Source organism: Ursus maritimus, unplaced genomic scaffold (genome assembly GCF_017311325.1).
Source record: "Ursus maritimus isolate PB19 unplaced genomic scaffold, ASM1731132v1 scaffold_27, whole genome shotgun sequence".
In the NCBI taxonomy this organism is placed as follows: domain Eukaryota; kingdom Metazoa; phylum Chordata; class Mammalia; order Carnivora; family Ursidae; genus Ursus; species Ursus maritimus.
The window spans coordinates 22948791-22972895 of record NW_024425230.1 but is presented as its reverse complement, the minus strand read 5'-3'; the positions used below and the strand labels follow the sequence as shown (position 1 = coordinate 22972895).

General features: G+C 40.3%; 2 protein-coding genes across 9 annotated transcripts in view; one reads left to right on the top strand and one right to left on the bottom strand.

The window, feature by feature from the left end:
- HDGFL3 (HDGF like 3) overlaps positions 1-20394 on the top strand; it is a 73914-nt gene extending 53520 nt beyond the window's left edge. The window contains exons 3-6 of the mRNA XM_040642871.1: positions 593-731; positions 1069-1227; positions 5329-5475; positions 19174-20394. Coding sequence (XP_040498805.1) covers positions 593-731; positions 1069-1227; positions 5329-5475; positions 19174-19179 — 451 coding nt within the window. The 3' untranslated portion in view covers positions 19180-20394. The remainder of the gene's footprint in view (positions 1-592; positions 732-1068; positions 1228-5328; positions 5476-19173) is intronic.
- The window catches only part of TM6SF1 (transmembrane 6 superfamily member 1), a 54404-nt gene that overhangs the window by 7830 nt on the left and 22469 nt on the right, over positions 1-24105 (bottom strand). For 3 of the 8 annotated variants that reach the window (XM_040642867.1, XM_040642862.1, XM_040642868.1), the window contains one exon: positions 21794-22000. In XM_040642867.1, coding sequence (XP_040498801.1) covers positions 21809-22000 — 192 coding nt within the window. In that variant the 3' untranslated portion in view covers positions 21794-21808. Of the gene's footprint in view, positions 1-6473; positions 7472-16712; positions 17947-18790; positions 18909-21793; positions 22001-24105 lie in introns of those variants that run through there. The other 5 variants (XR_005838092.1, XM_040642865.1, XM_040642863.1 and 2 more) reach the window with 4 other exon arrangements.

Sequence of the window (24105 nt, the reverse complement as noted above, 5' to 3'; positions counted from 1 at the left end):
CCTATGGAAGATTAACACAAAAGTCTTAGTTTAAGATGATGATTAAAGTGGCCAACATGTGGACATCTTTTAAAACCATGTGTGGAACCAAAAGTCAGCTTTAAAACAAAAAATAAATTGGTAATTTAAAAGTAAAATCAAAACAGCACTGTCTAGAGGTCCTGGCTTATACAGCCAGCTATCCATTTTTCCTGCCTAGAAGCATATGTATAAACTTTATAAAGATTTTATTGATTAGAGAGAGAGAGACAGACTGAGATTACAAGTAGGGGGAGTGCCAGGGAGAGAGGGAGAGGAAGAAGCAGGCTCCCCGCTGAGTGGGGAGCACAACACAGGGCTCCATCCCAGGATCCTGAGATCATGACCTGAGCCGAAGTCAGACACTTAACCCCAGACACTTAACCGACTGAGCCACCCAGCCGCCCCATTTATATGTAAACTATTTTATGATATGTACGCAACTCAAAGGGTTTATGTATACTTTTAGTTTGTTTACTAAAATATTCTGTGACACCTAAGTTGATATTGATATTAAAAATAGCTTATATTTGAAGGTCAAAGTATCAATTCTATTTCTAATATATCTCTGCAGTGCATTTTTAGGTCCGAAAGACCTTTTTCCATATAAGGAATACAAAGACAAGTTTGGAAAGTCAAACAAACGGAAAGGATTTAATGAAGGATTGTGGGAAATAGAGAATAACCCAGGAGTGAAGTTTACTGGGTACCAGGTAATGGTTTGCTTCATTGTTAGATCTCATTGCTTTGGTTTTTAACTGTCTTTGGGGTCTTTCTTATATGTCCTTTGTACTAGTAGTCACCCTCCATCTATTTGAAATCAGAATTCTTTTTAGCTCCAGTAACATTTTGGAGTAAATATAATTCTGTTACCCAAGAGGGTTCAAGTCAAGTGGTCACTGGAAAACTGAAGTTGATGGTTCTTTATTTTGAAGATCTTAAGAGTAAGCTGAATCCTTTCAGATTAAAATAGAATGATTCTTTTCACAATTTGTATTCTTTGCTATTTTTTTCAAAAATGTAATTAGCCAATATCTTGCTATTTCTTAGGCAATTCAGCAGCAGAGCTCCTCAGAAACTGAGGGAGAAGGCGGGAATACTGCAGATGCAAGCAGTGAGGAGGAAGGGGATAGAGTAGAAGAAGATGGAAAAGGCAAAAGAAAGAATGAAAAAGCAGGCTCAAAACGGAAAAAGTCCTACACTTCGAAGGTGACTGAGAACCTTTTCCATTATTATTAATGTTATGTGCATATTCATTAAGGTTTTAGATTATTCTTTTTTTTTTTTTTAAAGATTTTATTTTTATTTATTTATTTGACAGAGACAGAAACAGCCAGCGAGAGAGGGAACACAAGCAGGGGGAGTGGGAGAGGAAGAAGCAGGCTCACAGCAGAGGAGCCTGATGTGGGGCTCGATCCCAGAACGCCGGGATCACGCCCTGAGCTGAAGGCAGACGCTTAACCGCTGTGCCACCCAGGTGCCCCAGGTTTTAGATTATTCTTAATTCATTCCTTGGGCACATAGAAGCATCCTCACTCTGTGGACCTCTGCCTCTAGAGACAGTAAGATAGCCAAGGGGAGTAGGACAGGTAGCCTTAGATGTGAGGGCATCTTCAGGGCTGATCTGGCACTGAAAATACTGCTTCTCAGTTGGAGAAGGACTGTTCTTTCGTCAAGAGTAGAAGAGTAGGTCAGTATGCCTCCTCTAAGAACCTCCAAATGAGCTCTGAAGAATTTAGGAATATAGGAGACTCAGTACCATTCAGGACAAATCTGTGTAAATAGAAAGATATACTCTTAACCTGTCTTTCTGCTTTAAAGACTGTGCGAATAACAAATACAAATTATGAGGGGGCTCTGAAGGCAATGAGTGGGAAGAGCATGTGGTTCAGATGGAGTGGCCAGGCTTTTCTGAAGAAAGAGTCGAGGAGGGCTGGGTGGGGCAGAGCAGCCACGATGTGAGGCGGGAAGGGTCTGGCATGTCCTGAATTGAAAGAAGATGAACGTGGTTGGGGCATCGTGACCAAGAGGGAGAAGCAAGCAGAGGCTCAGTGATGGAGACTTGGGTGCCGCATTAAGGAATTTGGATTTATTCCCAATGTAACGATAATTTATTGAAGGCTTTAAACAGAGGAGTGACGTGATCCTAGATTTACACGTTGAAAGTCTAGGTTTTTCATACAGTAATTCAGACATGCAGTTGAACAAACTATGAGATTGTGAAAATCGTTCACCTTTAGAAACTGAAAGCAAGATAAATAGATCTTTGAAGACCAGAGATCAGTATGGGTTTCCCTGTAATTGGTCTGTCACACGATTGAATATTAGGATAAATTACTTCCCTTTAGATTCTGGTATTTAGTGTCTGGATAGACTTAGGCAACTCCTTAAAAACCAAGCGCCAGGAGTTGATTGGATTATCAGCATTTTATTTTACGATCTATAAAATCCACCCAAATAGCATACAGGTGAAATTGTATGATTACATATTACTTCTTGTGCACCTAATGAAAAACGTCTTATCTGCCTTGGATGGGGATAAAGTTTGCAAATCACAACAAAATAATTAGAATTTTCCTTGTCAGGAATTTTGTAAGCTGAATTTTTTTTTTTTTTAGTTATTTTGGATTTTGCTTAAATATCCAATTCAATTGATATTTTAAATTTATGATTGCCTGCTGAGCTGTGTGATGTGTTGTACCCCTCTGAATTACCTAAGCTACCCGAGGTATCTGAGGCACTTGACAGTGTGGGTATGCGGCTTTTCAGTGTCATTATTTCCTTGCTTGTAGTGAAGACCAGAAGTCATGGGGCTCAGACCCGATGTGGATATGCAGTTTAAAGCAGTGAAGGGGTCAAGACATACTTTACTTACTAAGGTTTATCCATTTTAGATTAAGGGATCATCTTTTTTTTTCTTTTCCTTCCAAAGATCACAACTTCCATGATCACTTAAGAACCACTATTTTTAAATTTCTTTGACTCTTTACTATTTTATTTATTGTCAAGATAAATTATGCACAAACACAAAAACTTTGGAAGCACATAAAAGGTTTTTAATTTTTAATATTGACTGAGAAACTTAGCACCGTGGTTCTCAAATTTGAACACAGGTCAGAATTACCTGGAGAGCTTGTTCAAACACACACTGCTAAGCCTCACTGCCTGAATTTCTGTTGGAGTAGGTCTTGGGTGTGGGGTCTGAGAATCAAATTTTCAGGTAAGGCAGTCTGCTGATCTGAGACCCACATGTAGGGAAGCACTTTCCTGACATAATCGCCTTTCTCCTTGGCTTCCCTAATGTTTTTGTTGAACATGGTGGTCTTTGTTTACACCTATTTCTTCAGGTTAGATAATCTTCCTTTGCCACTGAAAACCAGTGGTTCACAAACTTTTGACTACATCTCAGTCAGAAAGCAGATTTGAAGGAGGTTATGTGTGTCTCTCTTTAGCAGTAGGTATATGGATGATTCACATCTGGGCCACAACAGATACTGGAAAATTACAGGTCAAACTATTTTGCACACACATCATTTACCGTGTAAAGTAGGGCAAATCAGAGAGCCTCACAACACAGTAAACTGGTGATGATGCTAAACCACTAGTCATCTTAGTTAAAAAAAACGAAGGTGGCAACAGGTGGACGCACAACCAGTTGAAGACTACAGTGCTGAAACAGATGGAGGGTCCTTCCCCAGGATTGCAAGATTTGCCTTGATGTGCGTTTGCAGGGTTACCAAATCTAGCCGGGCAGCCAGATTTCTTCCAGTACTGACTGTGACTCTGGAGCAGAGTTGCACTATGGCCCTAATTCTGGTCCACGTGCCAGACTGTAGTACTTACAGAGTCACTGTGCGCTTGCTCGTTAGGATCCTTGGTAAGCATTGTGAACTTCAGGGACTTGTGTATTATTACCTGGCCTACAGGAACTATTATTTGAGAATTACTACATAAAGCAGTTACTACATTTCAATAATTATACTGTATTTACTAGGAAAACAAAAAGTAGTTTGCTTTTTGTATTGTCCTGCTTGATCTTAGCTTTAACGGTAGAAACTCCACATTTGGATTATTAAATCTCTGCTTTTCTTTCCTGTAAAAAGTAAAGATGACCTCATTTTAAACTGACATTTTGGGCTGGGTTGGTGGTTTCAGTTAAGTGAAATAGAAGCAATGTAATTACATGCTCTGTCACATAGCTAGAAGATATTTTCTCTTTGGAACTTGTATTTAAAATATTGATTGAGGAAGCTCCAATTTGCTAATTCATTTCTGGAAGACCAAAAGTGACACAGCTAAATCAGTTTTGCCTCAGCTCCTATTTGCCATGTGCTTAAAGATTCTTAAAATTTCTGAGAGGACATGTTAGTGATATGGTACATTTTACTTTCTTAAAGGTGCACAGCGGGGTGGGCTTTTGATCATTTTAATGCTGTTCTGCAGAACAACTCTGGCTGTAAACTAGAACTGTATTTTCATCTTCCTTAGAGTTCATCTTGGTTTCAAAGGCAAGGTGATAAGAAAAAAGGGCTAGTCCCTCGGGCTCTTCAATAACCATCCATAATTTAAAAGATTAAAGTCAGTTTCTATCACATGGTGATATAAGTGTTGTCTGCGCTTAACCAAAGAGCTTCAACAGGCGTCTCAACATGAATATTCACTTACTACCTTCGATAGTTCGCCTCCCTGTTTGGACCCGAGTTTCTACTGTGAAATGCTGGGGAAGCTGGGTGGCCCTGTGGCCTCCTAAGGTGGTACCATGGTGTCCATTCAGCTGTCGTTCGTCCGTTGGCAGTGCCCTGGGGACATGAATCTTTATTTTCTGCTCCTAACATTGCACTGCTGGAAAGAACGAACAGGTCATTGAGTGCACCTGTACCTCCTTTTCCAGCTGGTTACTCTGAGGCCCAGTGAGGTGACACAGTCTGTCCCAGGTCATCTGGCCCAGCCTCGGCACATCACCGTGTTGTACTGGTATGTTGTAGCGAGCCACATGACTGGATGTAGGTCAGCCACTTCTGCATTTCTTTTTTTTTTTTTTTAAGATTTTATTTATTTATCCGACAGAGAGAGAGACAGCCAGCGAGAGAGGGAACACAAGCAGGGGGAGTGGGAGAGGAAGAAGCAGGCTCATAGCGGAGGAGCCTGATGTGGGGCTCGATCCCACAATGCCGGGATCACGCCCTGAGCCGAAGGCAGACGCTTAACCGCTGTGCCACCCAGGCGCCCCTCACTTCTGCATTTCTTACTTACACTTGTACATTGGAGTTGTACTTTTGCTTATAATTTTTGATTTGTCCAAACGTTTAGAAATCCTCTAAACAGTCCCGGAAATCTCCAGGAGATGAAGATGACAAGGACTGCAAAGAAGAGGAGAACAAAAGCAGCTCTGAGGGTGGAGACGCCGGCAATGACACAAGGAACACGACTTCAGACTTGCAGAAAACCAGTGAAGGGGTAAGGACAGCGTGTGGTCTCGCTCCCCTTCTAACCTAGAAGACATGGTGCTTCAGAGTGAGCGTTAGTAAACCCTGTCCCAGTAGACGGAGAGGCTCGCAGCCTCCTGGGAGGGCCCACACAGCTCCTGGGAGAACGATCAGCTGCTCAGGGTCCGAGAACACAAGAGAGCCGGGGGGTGGTACGCCTGTCTCTCAGTTTGGAACTCTATGAACAGGTCTCTTCTGTTTTAAACTAACTGCAGCAACTTGAGAGTCTTTTAAAAAGTAAGATGTGAAATATTGAAATTATGAAATGCCATCTCAAAATTTTACAGTTGTATTTCTTCTATCCTAAGATTGCATGTTCAAAATGGGGGATTTCATACTATGGCTTCTTTCCTAGAAGCAGTTTGTACTTTAATGTACCCACAGGGACTTTAAATATTTAAGTATTCCAACAATATGTAAAGACTGGTATTTAAAGTATGGAAGGGGAAGACTTGTCCACTTTGAATTTTGTTAACTCTATTTTAAAGTGTAGTTGATATACGATATTGTATTACTTTCAGATGCACAACAGTGAGCCCACATTCATAGCCATTACTAAGAGTTCACGGTGATGGTCTGGTTCCAATCCATCATCATACAAAGTTACTATGATATTATTGTCCCTGTTCCCTGTGCTGGACTTTGCATCCCTGTGACTGACTTTGTATAACTGGAAGTTTGTACCTCTCGGTCCCCTTGACCTAGTTCACCCATTTCACCCACTCCTCAGCCCCTCCCTCTGGTGGTAACCAAAGTCTGTCTCCTGTATCTGGGGCGCTGTTTATGTTTTGTTTTGTTTGTTTTGTTTTGTTTTGTTTTTTAGATTCCACATATGAGTGAAATCATATGGTATTTGTCTTTCTTTTTGACTTGTTTCACTTAGCATAATACCCTCTAGGTCCATCCATGTTGTCACAAATGGTGAGATCTCATTTTTTTTACAGCTGAGTAATATTCCAGTGTACATATACACCACATCTTTATCCATTCATCTATAGATGGACACTTGGGCTGCTTCCGTATCTTGGCTATTGTAAATAATGCTGCAGTGAACATAGGGATGCATATGTCTCTTTAAATTGGTGATTTCATCTTCTTCAGATAAATACCCAGAAGCGGAGTCGCCAATATTTTTAACTTTTTAAGGAACTCCATACTGTTTTCCACAGTGGCTGTACCAGTTTATATTCCTGCTAACAGTGCACGGTTTCCATTTGTCCACATCCTCGCCAACCCTTGTTACTTCTTACGTTTTGAGTCCAGCCATTCTGACAGGTGCGAAGTGATATCTCACTGTGGTTTTGATACACATTTCCCTGATGATGAGAGGTGTTGAGCATTTTTTCATGTGTCTGTTGGCCATCTGGATGTCTTTGATCTTAACTTTTGTTAACCTCTATTAACTTAAAAGTATTAGTGAAGGCACATTTTGCCCCTGGTCATTTTCTATTAGTCTTTTCTCTATGAAGACTAATTGGACAGTGGCAAATCGTTTTGAAATAGTAATCCACAAAATACATTATTATTGTTCTTCTGTGAGATTCTGGTTTCAGCTGAGTGCTTGACTATTCTTGTCAGTACTGTTTACCTCTCAACTCCTCCTCCATGCAATTAACCAAAATTACTCCCCCGTTGTGATTCTGATTGTTCCCTTATCCCTCTTAGCCACTCAGCTTTACTCTGTCCTCTGCGTATCGTTCTTCTCTTGACCTCTTTCCAGTAAAGAGTCCTCTTTCCTTACCTTTGCTGGTAGTCCTCCTGGGAACAGTCCTGTTAATAGTCACCAAAGGCATGAGTACCTTACTCGTTTGATTTTCTTTTTATCCTACCTGCCATCTTCATCCCAGGTGGCTTCAGTATGCATACAGCAAAACCCTCGCGACCTGTCTCCCTTTATGAACTCCTTCTATCTGCATTTCTGTGACCGAGGAAGACATGGTCTGCACCGGTACTGCTCAGAGGGTGATCTGTGGGCAAGTAGCATCAGTATCACTGGCAAGCTTGTTAAAGGTGCAGAACCCAGGCCCCACCCCAGGCCTTCCAAATGAGAGTCTTTTTAACTAACCCCCCCGGGTCATTCATAGGCACATTCAAGTCTGAGAAGCATTATTCTGCACCTTTCTGCTACCAGGGTCCGGAGTATCGTCTCCTCCTCCTTTTTCCCAACGCCTCACTCAGGCGGTGGTCACCTGTCATCCTGTACCTTTATCTTTTCCTTCTGCCTAGAAACGGTGTCAGGCCTCCCTTCCCCCATATATCCTACTCTTTTCACTTTTCTCTTCATCTCTAAACTTCCTAGAAGAGTTCTCTTTCCTCCAGCGTCCATTCCTTCACCTACTCATGCCTTCCTCCTTTGCACTCTTGTTGCTTCTTCACCATTTCATGGAAATGCTCTTGTAAAGGTCCATGGAGATCCTCTCGTTGCCAAATCCAGGGTTTGGTCTTTATCTAAATCCTTTAGTCTTTATTTCACCTGTGCAGCATTTAATGCCACTAGCCACCTTCCCTCCTGACTTTGCCTCCAGGTCACCAGTCTCTTCTCCTTCTGCATCCAGTTCCTTCTCAGTCTCTTTCTAGAGCTCCTTCCTTCCATTCGTCTTGGCGTTCAACTATTCTGCAAGCTTCCCCTGTGTCCGTTGTCCCCACTCTCATGGTTTCAACTATTATATATTACTGATGACTTCCCACTCTGTATCTCCTGCATTGTAGACCCATTCTTCTAATGGTTAATGAAACAATTTCAACTCCGATATCTTGAAAGCACTTCAGAAAACAGTTGCTGTTAGAAGTAGCAACAGCAGCAGACTCAGAGTAGTGAGGGCTAACATCTTTACTATGTGCCATATATTATGTTAAATGCTGTCTGTGCACTGTCTTATCTAATCCCCACACAAATCCCAGGATGTATAATCTCCATTTTGTACCTGGGAAAACTCAGGCTGGAAAGATTCGTCCAGGGTCACATAGCCAGTTAAGAGCCTGAATGTAAAGCAGGAGCCTGAGATCCATCCATTTATTCATTCAGTCATTCATTTAAGTTGAAGTGTGGTTGACATACATTATTACATCATTTTCGAATGTACAGTGTAGTGATTTGACAAGTCAATATTTATGCTGTGCTCACCACAAATGTAACCACCACCTGTCAACACACAGCACTGTTACAATACCATTCACTGTATTCTGTCTGCTGTACCTTGTCCCATGACGTACTCATCCCATAACTGGAAGCCCAGACCTCCCATTCCCCTTCACCAATTCAGCCCATCCTGGCCCTCCTCCTTGTGGCAATCATCAGTTTGTTCTCTGTATTTATGGGTCTGATTCTGTTTAGATTCCATATTTAAGTGAAATCATGGTATTTGTCTTCATTGTCTGACTTAATTCACTTAGCATAATACTCACTAGGTGCATCCATGTTGTCACAAATGGCAAGATCTCACTCCTTGTATGGCTGAGTAGTATGCCATTGCATATATATATATATATATACCGTATCTTCTTTATCTGTTCATCTATTGATGGACACTTAGTTTGTTTCCACAACTTGGCTATTAGAAATAGTGCTGCAGTATACCCAAGAGTGCATATATCTTTCTTTTTTAAGATTTATTTATTTATTTTAGAGAAAGTGGGGGGTTGTGGGGGGTGCAGAAGGAGAGAACAAGAGAGAATCCTCAAACAGACTCTCCCTGCTAAGTGCAGAGCCTAACATGGGGCTTAGTCCCAGGACCCTGAGATCATGACCTGAGCCAGAATCAAGAGTTCGCCATTTAGGGGCGCCTGGGTGGCACAGTGGTTGAGCGCCTGCCTTCGGCTCAGGGCGTGATCCCGGCGTTATGGGATCGAGCCCCACATCAGGCTCCTCCGCTATGAGCCTGCTTCTTCCTCTCCCACTCCCCCTGCTTGTGTTCCCTCTCTCGCTGGCTATCTCTGTCAAATAAATAAATAAAATCTTTAAAAAAAAAAAAAAGAGTTTGCCATTTAACTGAGCCACCCAAGCGCCCCCATGTATCTTTTTGAAGTAGTGTTTTCATTTTCTTTGGGTAAATACCCAGTAGTGGAATTACTGGATCATATGAGAGTTCTACTGTTAATTTTTTGAGGAACCTCCATACTGTTTTCCACAAGGGTTGCACCAATTTACATTCCTACCAACAGTGCACAAGGGTTCCTTTTTCTCCACATTTTCACCAACATCTGTTGTTTCTTGTCCTTTTGATATTAGCCATTCTGATAGGTGTGAGGTGGGAGATCCCACCTCATGGTAGTTTTGATGTGCATTTCCCTGATGAAGAGTGATGTTGAGCATCTTTTCATGTGTCTGTTGGCCATCTGGATGTCTTCTTTGGGAAAATGTCTATTCAGGTCTTCTGCCTGTTTTTTAATAGGAGTATTTGGTTTTTTGGTATTGAGTTGTATGAGTTCTATATATATATTGGATACTAACCCCTTATCAGATATATCATTTGCAGATATCTTCTCCCATATCATAGGTTGCCTTCTTATTTTATTGATGGTTTCCTTTGCTGTACAAAAGCTTTTTATTTTGATTAAGTGTCTATAGTTTGTTTTTGCTTTTGTTTCCTTTTCCTAGGGAGACACATCTAGAAAAATGTTGCTAAATAAGCCTGATGTCCAAGATGATTACTTATGTTTTCTTTTAGGGGTTTCATGGTTTCAGGTCTCACATTTAGGTCTTTAATCCATTTTGCGTTTATTTTTGTGTATAGACACGAATGTGGTCCACTTTCATTCTTTTGCATGTTAGCTGTTCAGTTTTCCCAGCAACGTTTATTGTATATTCATGCCTCTTTTGTCAAGATTAATTGACCATGTAAGTATGGGTTGATTTTTGGGCTTTTTGTTCTGTTCCATTGAAATATATATCTCTTTTTGTGCCAGTACCATACTCTTTGATTAATGTAGCTTTGTAGTATATCTTGAAGTTTGGGTGATACCTCCAGCTTTGTTCTTCTTTCTCAAGATCGCTTTGGCTTTTTGGGATCTTTTGTGGTTCCATACAAATTTTAGTATTTACTTGTTCTAGTTCTGTGAAAAATGCTTTGGTATTTTGATAGGGATTGCATTGCATCTGTGGATTGCTCTGGGTAGTATGGACATTTTGAGAATATTTGTTCTTCCAATCCATGAGCATGGAATATCTTTCCATTGATGTCATCTTCACTTTCTTTCATCAGTGATTTGTTGTTTTCAGAGTACAGGTCTGTCACGAGCTTGGTTAAGTTTCTTCCTAGGTTTTTTATTCTTTCTGGTGCAATTATAATTAGGACTGTTTTCTAAATGTCTCTTTCTGCTACTTTATTATTGGTATGTAGAAACAATAGATTTCTGTATATTAATTTTGTATCTTACAACTTTACTGAATTCATTTATTCAGATAGTTTCTCGGTGGTCTTTAGGGTTTTCTATCTGTTGTATCATGTCATCTACAGATAGTGACAGATTTACTTTTTCCTTACCAGTTTAGATGCCTTTTCTTTTCTTGTCCAATTCCTATGGCCAGGACATCAGTACATTAAGTAAAAATGGCAAGAATGGACATCTTTGTCTTATTCCTGATTTTAGAGGAAGAGCTCTCAGTTTTTCGCCATTGGGTATTAATTAGCTGTGGGTTTTTCATATATGGCCTTTATGATGTTGATTTATGTTCCCTCTAGACCCACTCTGTTGAAAGTCAGAGCCTTTTATTTTTTTATTTTTATTTTTTAAAGATTTTATTTATTTATTTGACAGAGAGACAGCCAGCGAGAGAGGGAACACAAGCAGGGGGAGTGGGAGAGGAAGAAGCAGGCTCCCAGCGGAGGAGCCTGATGTGGGGCTCGATCCCAGAACGCTGGGATCACGCCCTGAGCCAAAGGCAGATGCTTAACAACTGAGCCACCCAGGTGCCCCAAGATCCTTTTATTTTTAACCCATTTATAATAATATATTTGTCATATACAGAAGGATACATATGTAATATAAATATAATAAACATAGTATTCTAATGAATACCAGTGACCCTACCACTCAACCTGAAAACTAAAACAGAACAATAACTTGCATCTAATTACATATTCTTCCCTTGTACCATCTTTTTCCCACCCAGAGATAATCACTAGTGTTCTATTATTTCCTTTCATTTTCAAAATTTTAGCTCACATATAACATACAGGTATACTTAAATAATATATTGTTTAATTTTGTTCATTTTTGAGCTTTTCAAACAACAGTGACATTCACTTTCTAATATGCTTCGAGGAGTCCCTCACACGGTTGTGCACAGAGTAGCTTGTTAACTCTCCACTGCTGTGTAAGACTCAGCCCTATGAATACACCACACTTGATTCAGTCTCCTCCTGATGGGCATGTTGGTTGTTTCCAGCTTTTTGCAATTACGAACTGCATTGCTGTGAACACCCTCCTGTTTGCCTCCTCGTGCACATGCGCAAGAGGTTCTTTAGGGGATATACGTGAGAACTGGCCATGCTGGCTCAGGAGCTCACGGTTTTCAACTTTGTAAGAGAATGCCGAAGTCCATCCCTAAGGATCGGGCCAGTTCACACTCCCACCATCAGTGTATGGGTTTCCTGTGACTGATGTGTCATTGTCAGACTTTTTGCCTGTAATCACAAGGGTAAATTATAGTCTTAATTTGCAGTTCTCTGATTTATAGTGCGGTTGAGCTTCTTTTCACATGTTTATCTACTACCCTTTTTTCTTCTGGGCATCTTCTTGATTTTGTATTTTGCCCATTCTCCTATTGGGTTATTTTTGGGTACTGATTTGTAGGACTCCTTCACATATTCTGGATTCTAACTAGTATGGTTGGTCGTGCGCATTGTACATATCTTCTCCACATTTGTAGCTTGTCTGATTTTTTTATGATACCTTTCGGTGAACAGACTTTCTCTACTATAATCAACTGTCTCAAATTTCTGTTATGGTTAGCATTCTTCTGTCTTGTTTAAGAAACCTGTCCCTTGGGGCACCTGGGTGGCGCAGTCGTCAAGTGTCTGCCTTCGGCTCAGGGCGTGATCCCAGCATTCTGGGATCGAGTCCCACATCAGGCTCCTCCACTGGGAGACTTCTTCTTCCTCTCCCACTCCCCCTGCTTGTGTTCCCTCTCTCGCTGGCTGTCTCTCTCTGTCAAATAAATAAATAAAATCTTAAAAAAAAAAAAAAAAAGAAAGAAACCTGTCCCTTTCCCAAGATTGGAAAGACACGGTCCTATATTTCCTTTTACATTTGTAAAGTTTTGTTTTGAACATTTTAGTGTTTAATCCATCTGGAATTAATTTTGGGGTGTAATATGAGGTAGGACTGTTGCCTTTTTTCCCCACAGCATAACCATGGGAACTGGCACCATTTATTAAATTGTCCCTCGTTTCCTCTCTGACCTGCAGTGTCGTGTGTCATAGCCATGTCTCGCTCTCTGGGTTCTTTTATGTTCCTTTGGTCAGTACCGTACTTTTCTTAGTTATAATAGCTGTATAATGAGTCCTGATGCCTTGTAGGGCTAGTAGACTAATCTTAAACTTCTTTTAAAATACTTAATAGTCATGGTCCAAGGTAGAAAGTCAAGAGGGGCTTTTTTTCTTGATGGGAGAATTTGCAGCCCATGTCCTGGTAAGAATGATTCACTTGAGGAATGATCACAAAATGATAATGTAGGAGAGAATTGCCAAAGCAGTGCTCTTCAGAAGACAAGGAGGCATAAGATATAGGGCACATCTGGAGGGGTTACCTTGGTTCACCCGCTGAAGTGGGAGGGAAGACAGGTAAGTGGGTACTTAGGGTGAGACTTTGTAAAAGTTCTCATCTGATTGCTTCAGTTTTCTTAGGAAGCGAGGTCAGCATTTGAGAGTGATAACGGGAAGAAGTGTTGGAAGTTTCGAGAGAGAGGGAATGGGACAAAGTAGTCACTTAGAAGAAGAGAAGAGTGAGTAGACTTGGGGAATGAAGTGGAATTGCCAGGCAGCAGTGAGGGCTCACTTGAGGTTAGTGGTCATGATTTAAAGTGAGAACAGTCGTCGGGATGGGTGTGTGATCCTCTCCAGGCGTATGCAACCGTGCAACCACAGAAAGGCAGAGAATTGAGTGTACCTGGAGTTGGGGTTTGCTTAGAGTAGAGTGAAGGGGGGTAGAGGCAGGAAATGGATTTTGTGCAAGGAAGGGAGCAGTTACAGTGATGGATCATTGAACCCAGAATATATTTGGAAGGGGAAAAAAAGGCATGAGGAAGGGAGTGAGTCAAAGGATTTTGAGTATCAAAGAATTATTGGAGGTGGCGTCCTAGCTAAAGAGAGAGAGAGCTGGAGACAAGTGGTGATGGAAGAGTGCGATGTTTAATCAGATTATGGAAGAGTTGTGGTGGTTGCTGCTGACCTGCAGATGGTGCTGGAACTTGAGTGGGACATTTCACTGGGTGAGTACCGTTCATGGCACAGTTCCAGACAACCCCCAAGTTCTTAGGACAACCGAAAATGCTTCCATAATTTCGCCCCCCAAAACAGTGACTTAAAACCATGTTTGCAAATACAGTTGTACCCCCTTATCTGCAGGAGATACATTCGCAGACCCCCAGTGGATGCCTGAAACCGTGGGCAGTACGAACCCCATATTTACTCTATTTTTACCTATATGTACGTAGCTATGATAAAGTTTAATGTATAAGTTAGGCACAGTAAGAGGTTAACAACAATAGCTCATAATAAAATAGAACAACTGTAACAATATTCTATAATACAAGTAAACTGAAAGTGACCTCTCTCAAAATACCTTACTGCGCAGTACTCACCCTTCTTGCTGTGATTGAGGAAGGGAGATGACAGAATGCCTACAGGATGAGATGAAGTGAGGGGAGTAACATAGCCCCTGTGACATAGGCTGTTGTTGACCTTCTGATGGAAAGGTCAGAAGGAAGATCGTCCGCTTCCCGATCACAGTTGACCAAAGACAGTGAAACCGCAGATCAGTAGGGGACTCCTGTACTCCCAGGGGTTGAGAATCACTTGCCTAAGAACTAGCCGTGGGGGATGAGTGACTGAGGTGGGGTGGAGGACAAGATCTCTGGAGGAGAGAAAATCAAGGCACGGAGAGGTCAGAGTTTTGGAAGGACAGTCTACATGGACAGACTTCCCAGTGGTTATGATGTTGAATGACAGTGGGACAGAGCTGAACTCTTCAAGGAGTAAGGAGTAACCCACAGGGTCTGGAGGTGACTGCAGGCAGGAGAGGTGGCAGGTCACAGTCTGGAGGTTCAAAGCTGGGAGGATTGGGTGGTCAGGGGAGAGCACAGGAGAAAGGAGGAACAGCTTACAAACAGGTGGCGATCAGGAAGGACAGCTTCCCCACCTCCGGACTGGCAGTACAAGAGCCGTGGCAGAGCAAAGAGCTACCATGTGAGGTGAGGGCTGCAGGAGAAGCAGCAGCACAATCCCCAGGGAGAACCGGGTTTCCGTTAGAATAAGTTAGGGGGCAGAATATCCAAGAAATGCAGGTTGGGAATATGGGAGATTTGCTAGTGGCTGACTGTGATTTCCTAGGGGCCTAGTTGAAGGATCAAGGAATCTAGGTGGGGGTAGGAGAGTTTAAGAGATGAAGTCATAAGCTCACATGGACAAAGCTGACTGGAGGTGAGAATCTAGAAGGTGACAGATGCTCAGGAGCCGGTCTGTGGTAACTTCAGTCAGTATAAGGCCATAAGGATAAAAGGCTTGATAATTTCGAGGCAGATGGGTTGAGGTTGTGAGTATTGGTGAGGGAAGGAGAGAAGACGTTCTTATGAGAAAGAAACCCACAGAGTTCTGGGGCCCCCTTGACTTCCAGAGGCTCTCTAACAACATCCTCATTCCTGACAGTTCAAAGCATGAGGCAGAAAAGGGCAGGCTTCAGAACACTTGGAGCTTCCCGTCTTGATTCATGGGGCTATGAAGTAGGGGTTACTAATCTTTATGACAGGAATACTGTGCACTGATTGGCTTGGGCCTGCTGTATTGTTTATTGCCATGTAACAAATTACCTCAAGACATAGTGGCTTTAAACAGCATTTATTATCTGGCATTTTCCTTGGATCAGGAATCCAGACAGGCATAACTTGTGGAGTCCTCCATCTCTGGTTCTCTCCAAAGCTGCTATTAAGGTGTTAGCAGGGGCTCAAATCATTTTGAAGCTCAGCTGGGTGTTGGTCCTCTTCCAAGCTCACTTAATAGTTGTTGGCAGGATTTAGTTCCTCACTAACTTTGGCCAGAGGCCCCTTAGGTTCCTTGACACGTGAGCCTCTCCACCATGGCAGCTGTCTTCCTCAGCGAGAGAGAGAGAGAGGGGGGGGGGGGGGGGAGCGCGCGCGTGCGCTAGCAAGACGGAAGCCAGTCCTTCATAATCTAATCTCAGAAGTGACATTCCCATCACTTTTTCCTCATCCGATCAATAGAAGCAAGTCACAAGGTCCAGCCCACACTCAAGGGGAGGGCATTACACAATGTTATGACTAGTAGGAGGCAGGGATCCCTGGAGACAGCGTCAGAGAGTTGCCCATCCCTGAACCAACCACTGATAACAAAGAGATTAAAACTGGCTTGGACCAGTCAGTGGTCCTGGAGCTGGAGTCAAGTCCCCAAACCACAAGGCCACAGATAATAGCAGGGAGGAGCAGAGGATAGAAGAAATACTGGGAGGACAGCCACTGGGTTCGCTATAACTGCTAAGCAGTGTCCATGCTTTTATTCTTCCGAGGCTGACCTATTTTCTTTCTGTAGTATGGGGCTACGTCCTTATGTCTCCCCATTGCCCTCAAGATCAAGTCCAGGCTCCTTACTTCAGCATGCAGTGGCCTTCATACTCTGATCCCAGTTTATCTGTCCAGCCTCACTTCTAACCATGTACTCTTGTATCTTCTAAGCCAGTGTGGTTCATCAAACTTTTTAGTCTCAGCACCCCTTTAATACTCTTATAACTTATTGAGGGCCCCAAAGAGCTTTTGTGACACCTGTGGATATTTATTTAATTAGGAATAAAAACTAACTTTAAGATATTTATTAATTTGTTGTAAAACAGTATTCATTTACATAACACATTTTTATACAAAATAACTACATTTTTCCAAAAATGCTTTGTTTTGAGAAAAATGACATTGCTTTACTTTTTTTTTTTTTTTTAAGTTTTCATTTATTTTTTAGCAACCTCTACACCCAGCATGGGGCTCGAGCTCATGACCCTGAGATCAAAGAGTCACACACTCTACTGAAAGTGAGCCAGGCACCCCATAATGTTTTGCATTTTAAAAAATTTCTTTAATGTCTGGCTTAATAGAAGACATCAGGGTTCTCTCCTGTCTGCTTCTGTGTTCAGTTTCTGGCGATATGTTGTTTAGTTGAGGGGTGCGAAGAAAATGTGGCCTCACATAGATATGTAGTTGGAAAGTGGAGATACAAGTATTTTAATAGTTTCTTCAGATCATCGCGAATGTTCTTTGATACTACACTAGCTCTGTGTAAGTGGTCGTTTCTAAAGGGTTAGTTGCAGTGTGAACTCTGAACTTTGTGTATTCTGTTAATAGAGTCCATTGGACTGTCTGCCATTTGAATAACTTTTACCCATTTGGAAAATATGGGTTCCATGAGTAATTTGGGTCTTCCAGGTATTTCATTATCAAGTATTTTTAATCACATTTTCACGTATCAGGTATATTGTGTCAGAAAAGTCCTTATTGGGAAGTTTAGATCGTGGAGGATTAAGTTTTCCAGAATTCTAAGTTTCACTTAAAAGCTCAAACTTTGTCATTGACAACAAATGCTACCAGTTGTCCTCCTTGATGGTAACAGGCTCGTTTCGCTTATTTTTGAGAAAGCGTTTGAATAACCATAGTTTATCTGTCATCATTTTGTCAAGTGACAATGGTGCTCCATGAAAAGATCCTGTGACTTCTGTCTCATAACTTCTGCTGTGTTCTGGGTATCCTTCAGCTCTGCGTGCACCCACAGCCTCTTCCTGTGCCTCAGGGGGGAATGTGCTTGCATGAGTCCGCCATTATCTGATGGAAGGCGGCAGGCCCGGAGCACGGCCACCAGGCCACCAGCGCAGAAGGCGCCACTTCTGGCTGCTTCCTTGGAGGAGACTTCCAGGCTAGCGCGTGCTCCGAGCACCATGTCCAGGATATGTACCATTATGAACTAGCAAGGTAGTTTTTGATGCAGAGACGCAAATAGAGTGATGATGGTACGACAAGTGATCTATAATTCACTTTTTATAAGCACCCATTTGACAGTACCTTGTTGAAAGACCCAAAAAAAAGACCCCATGTCCTTAGAGTTGTGGTCATGTTCTGGTACCACCTTCACCTTGTTTGGAGCATTAATTATATTCTGAGGCTGCTGTGGGACCATCTGTCCCAGAAATGTTCTTCGATACAGTTTGAGTAGTTGTTACTATGAATGTTCTGCCAATGTACACACAGATTTTATTGCCGTTCACATTGATATTAATAAAAAGACATCGTTAAACAAATTTCTTTGGTTAACAATTTTTCATTGCTCTAAATGGGTGTCTTCCTCCTTCACAAGTGAGGAAAAATCCCCCAAAGTCTGTGACTATAATCCTGTCTTGTATTTTTATGTGTTAATAAATAATTAGGAGTCACTAGTCACTGCATTTTGCAGGTTCACAGATTTTAAATGTGATTTTTATTATTATTTTTTTAATTGACTTTCTCATTCTGGTAGGAACAGAGCAGGCTGTAAAAGAAATGTATTTCTGCCATCTTGAGGTTTAGTAACTTTTCCTATTGGAAGGTCCTGTATAATGTGTGCTGCAGATTTGGACTATGTATGTGAGACCATATCCACGCACGAGCACTCATGAGCTCACAAGCAAGTCCTTTCACTTAGCAAAGGAAAGAATGGAAGAAAGCTGTTTTAGGAAAAAAGAATGGGGCCTGAGTTCGCTCTTTCATTCATCCCTTGAGAGCATGGGGGTGGGGGGAGTAATGTATTTGGGTTAATGATGAAGAAAACAAAAACAGCATCCCTCTGAGGAAATGTAACTGGATACAATTTAAAGTAGGACCAGATTGAAACAGAATTCTTTTCGGAAACGGAAATATTTTGTCACACAGATGCCATCTAAATTTTAAAAGAAATATAGACTTCCTTTCTTTTCATACATCTTGATTTTGTTAAATCTTGTATTTCTTCGAGCCATATGTCCCAAGTAATTAAGTTATAAATATTATACAGAATAATTTGCATACATCGCAAGTGCTTTTTAAATTTGAAGCAGCTTACCTTTCTTTCTGACATCACAGTCCTCCCAAAGATGGATTATCTCAATTTCTCCATTGACTTTATCCCAGCAATACACATTGTCCTGAGCTGTACAAGTGCACACTACTGCACTCTGTCCCTGCCAGACAGTAGACAAAGTTTATTGTTTTGTTTCCTTTTTTTTTGATGGAACACTAAAGATGCCCTAGCACCTCCTTTAGCTTTTTGAACTGATAGGTATCAAGCAAAGCCTCACGTGCTGTTCTTGCTGAGTATTGTTAATGCTACAAGACAGATTAAAATCTCAGAAAATCCCACTTATTATATACTTTATAGGTATGGATAGTTTTTATTGTTAATATCCTAAATCATCTAAAGGCTTGTTTTCTTTCTTTTTTTTACAGACCTAACTACCATAATGAATGCTGCATATTAAGAGAAACCACAAGAAGGTTATACATTTGGTTGTCTAATAATCTTGGATTTGATATGAACCAACACATATTCCTTGTTGTCATTGACAGAACCCCAGTTTGTATGTACATTATTCACATTCCTCTCTGTTGTGTTTGGGGGAAAAAAAAGACATTTTAGCCTTTTTTTAAGGTTATTGATTTAATTTCATGTTATTTGGTTGCATGAAGTTGCCCTTAACCACTAAGGATTATCAAGATTTTTGCACAAACTTATACATGTCTAGGATCCTTTTATCAAGGCAGTTACGTTCATCATTCTCCTGCCTTTACTCCACTATCACCAGACACTCCATTAAATATAAAGTAGCATTTTTAAAAAATGACCACTCAACATAATGCTTAAGGGATTTCCTCTGTGACAGAACCCAGGAACCAGTTCCTAAACACATAATGTTGGCATATTGAAGATGAAATTAAAATCGTCCTTCAGTTTTGAGGCCATGTGTAAAGTTTAATCATACTGTAAAATATCTATTCCGTATTAGAAATAGCTAGTCGACAGCTTATACTTCTCAAAACTCATAGTTACGTACACAAACTCAGTTTTTATATGTGAAGTTAGTGAGTCTTTTGTGTTATTCCGAAATAAAGGCAATGATTTATTTTTTTCCCCACTGCCAGTACAATTTGAGCTAATCACTCAAGGTGGATAATTTACATTTTGAAGCTGGAATCAGCAGTAGCCCTATGGGAAACCAGACACTGCATTGACTTTTAAATGAACCATTGTTTTCTTTTGGAACTAGAATTAGAATAGTCGATATTCATCCACAAACCATTATTATGTGTACATTATTGTTGCTATTGTGATAATAGAGAATTTTATTTATTTTTATGCCAGCTTCTATTGTGAGAACACATTTAGTCAGTTTGGGTTTTATCAATCCTGTTATGCTTGTCCTTGGAACATCTTTCGCGTATTCAAGGTTTGTAGTTGAAAAGTTTACTGTAAAAAAAAAAAATCAAAAACAAAAAAATGTATTGTTTTTACAGAATAAATTTATTGGAATGTGTACTGGGAGTAAGATTTGAGGTGTAAACAACGAAGTTAGTGTAATTTGGCTTCATCTATGTAATGTGAGGTATTAATGTAATTCATATATTAAAGCAAAAATTGTTAACAGCAAGTTGACAATAGAATCAAGTGCAGGTGAGGGTTTTCTTTTTCTTTCTTTTTTTTTTTTGAACATTGGGTTTTAGGTTTTTTTGTAAACATGGGGGAGGGAAAGGAATGGCTACACGATTGCTTGCATGTCTCAGATCATATTTACCAGCTCAGTGGACCCTAAATTCGCACCCTTGACATCATCCGTGCATTGATTTGGACTCCCATTTTTTTTGTTTTCTTATTTTGGTGAAGAGCTAATAAATAACGTGAAGAGAAAATGTGAGACGTTCTAAAAGTAGGGCCATTGAGGATGGTGATGGTGCTGGTGGTGATGGTGATGGTGATGGTTATGGCAGCCGAGCGTATGAAAGCACCAGTCTACTTACCCCTCTAGGGCACTGAGAAGGCAGCTAGATTTTTAGTTTGTGTCTCTCGCTTAAATATTAATTTTTCTCTATACTCATAATTGCAAGTATGAAAAGTTCCATTAAAAGATAATAGGGATGCCAGTCCAGTTCTTTTTCCTTGTAAAGTACTTTTTAATTTTGAGTGTTTTAATTTCATTTTAAATTAATGAAATTTAATTAATTCACCAAAAGTCCTCTTCATTGCTCACACTAAACCATAAGGAGAATGTAGATGACATTTTGAATTGGAACATGTAACTGACAGATTTTTAAAATAAAAATCCTAAAAACTATAAAACTGTTTCTGAAAAAAAATACAAAATGTTTCAAATTTAATAAGATTTGTTTTCATAAAAGGCCAAAAAAATTTATTAAAAATATACACAGAAATACAATAGAAATATTTCCAGTCACCAATAAAACAAGTATTCATTAAGGGTAATGATAAGTTATCAATCCCTCCTTAGCTATTTAGACTCACAAAAAAATTTTATTAAAAGCAGTTTTTAAAACAGCAGTAAATAGTATACTTTCTTTGGGAAAACATTTTTCAAATAACATTTTAAAATATTGTGATGATTTGCTTTTTATATTGAGGTTAATAATGATGCATATGTATCTTTATATGCAACAAGTATCTCTCCAGTATTTGCTGTTTTGAATTTTTTAATATGCATAGGCCATATTCACTTTTGAATAGTTTCATTTTCATGCTCACTATTGTAGGAGCTAAATTGTAATTGTTTACAGTTACATTTAATATGTGCAAACAGAATATTGAAATAGATGGTCAAGTTTATTCACAAATAATTTTGAATATATTTGTTTAAGCAAACTGTTTCTCAACTTCACTTTTCCTTCAAAAAAATAAAATATACCCACAATTTACCCATACAATACCATATGAGAGCTCACACATACAGTGTTGAGCGAGAATTTATGTATTCTTAAGTATTCCTCTGTGGGAAGGGAGTGAAATGGGACAAAATACCAGTAGCAGGAGAACAAAAGTCAGTGATCTAGAGAGGAGGAACATGGAATAGTATTTTTATTCAACTTTTTCATCTGCCTTTGTTTTTATAAAGAACTCTGGTTTGTAGATACAACGATAGGCCAAGAGCTGAGGAAGAACTCCGTACGCTATGTTTAATGCTAGAAAAAGGGTTTTCGCTTCTTCGGGGACTCTGTAGACATAAGCAGTTCTAGCATGAAGAGAAGCACCGATGTGAGAAAACTGAGCCTGTTGCATTTAAAAAAAAGGGGGGGGGGAGGTAAGCATGAATTCTGTGTTCAGTTGGATTCACAATGTGTTCTGGATGATTCATTCAGACCATGTTTCCTGCGCCCTCAAAACCAGTCCTCTCAAACAACCCATAGTCTAATTTCACAGAATTTAGGGCCAGTCTTAACTGTTCAAATAAAGCATACCTTCCTTAGCATGGCTTTATCATGCCGGCTGTTGATTCACGGTTCCAGTGCCCCTTACCAAACGCCAGTGGCTCAATTTAAAGAAAAACTGAATAAAATCTCAGGTGGTGGTGGTTTGGTTTGGTTTGGTTTGGTTTTCTGATTTGCATTCTGGAGATCTATACAGGCGCTCACTTGTGGCTAACTAAATGTGTTCCAATAAAAATGAAAGTACAGAGTTTAGAAAGTGAAAATATTTTTAATATAGATATTTAAAGAGAAGCACCGAGGACCCAGCTTCATTAATCAGTCTTTTACCTATTCCTTGCAACAAGAGCTCAAAGCCCTTCATTATATATTTTTTTGTTTATTTCTGCAGGTATTTGTTTTTTATGCAATTTTAAAAATACTTTAAGGGTTGTTTTGTAAGTAAGGTTGTTGCCAACTCGGGTAGGGGTAGGACTGTGGTTGCTCTTTATAAAATGGTAAATGTACATGCGGGCAACCTTTTCAAATCAAATTCTGATTTATTTAGAAGTACAGCTTGTCAGCATAACCTGAGGCTAGAGCTTGCCATTTGTACTTATATACTTGTTCATAACGTACATTCAGAATGTATCTTTTTTGATACTTTTCATAAGCACAGGGGAAAACTGTATTAGAAAAGGCTTCTGTGTGAGGATTTCCTCAGGATTCTCGTATTGTTACAAAATGCAACCCTGGAGTCTGCGTTTTCATATCTTACTGAAATCTAAGCTATATGTGAATAAAGGATTGGAAATCTAAATATAACAAGTGATGAATTATTAGTTCATTAGGATCAAAGTGAAGAGAGAAGCTTTATAACCTAAAGAAGTCACAGAATAATAAGAATGAAAGCTAAGTAATTTGCTTTAAACACGTATAATTTACCTTACACTTCCTTCCGTATGAAATCAGTTTATTCTGTTAAATGGTTAACAGATAAAAGTGTTCCTTAGCACTTGACTTTACCATGAGAAGAAAAGGACAAGCTTTCATCGGTGGCGGTGGCGTGTGTACGGATTTGTATCCGTGACAGGTACTTTAACAGGCTACATTTTTACAAATTACTGATACGTTCTAGGGACCTCACATACAGTTCCGCTACTCTCTGGAGATGAGAAATTAGTGTGGTGTGTTACCAAGGACCAACACAGAAACTGTGTCCACCTCTGCGGTTGGGATCCATGAGGCTCCGTGAGGGCTCTGCCCTCAAACACATGTCCCCCAGGCAGATGCCCAGACAGCACCTAGAAGATGGTAACATTCCCTCTCCAGGCTCTGAAGACAAAAGACCTTGTGAGTAACGGGCATTGGAGAGGCTGCCCCAAGGAGCCGCTCTTGGGCCGTTCTAGGAACACTGACCAGGAGCTTCGCCCCTGTTGCTGTTTTTCCCTAGGGCCCCTTTTCAATAACAGTGTTTTCTGACTAGAGGCCCGATATGAACCTTGATCTTCAAAAATGTGGGTTTGATGTCTCTGTCTTTATAGACACTTGTACACATGACAAAAATCACCAGGTTTGGGGAAAAGGCAACCATACTTTGAGAGATTAAGTAATACGGGCAATCATGCCTACTTGCATAGGGAGACCTGCATAAAAAGTCAGTGATTCTGTAGGCTCTTTTCCTGCACTCCCCAGTGCAGTTAATACCTCATTTTCAAAAACAGCAAAATCATGGCAACACTACAAAATGATCATGTCCTTAGATTAGATTGTAAGCCCACCGGGCAGGTACTGTGTCTCATGTTTTGTGTGGCGCCTCTCACATTGTTAGAGCTCAATAAACATTAAACAACAATGGTCTTGTGACTGTCAAAATACAAAAAGGTTCTACAAAGCATTTCTCATTTTTATACCTATTTTGGTAGGCCTTCCTTCTCTAGAATTATTTACCGAGGGGTACAGATTTATGTT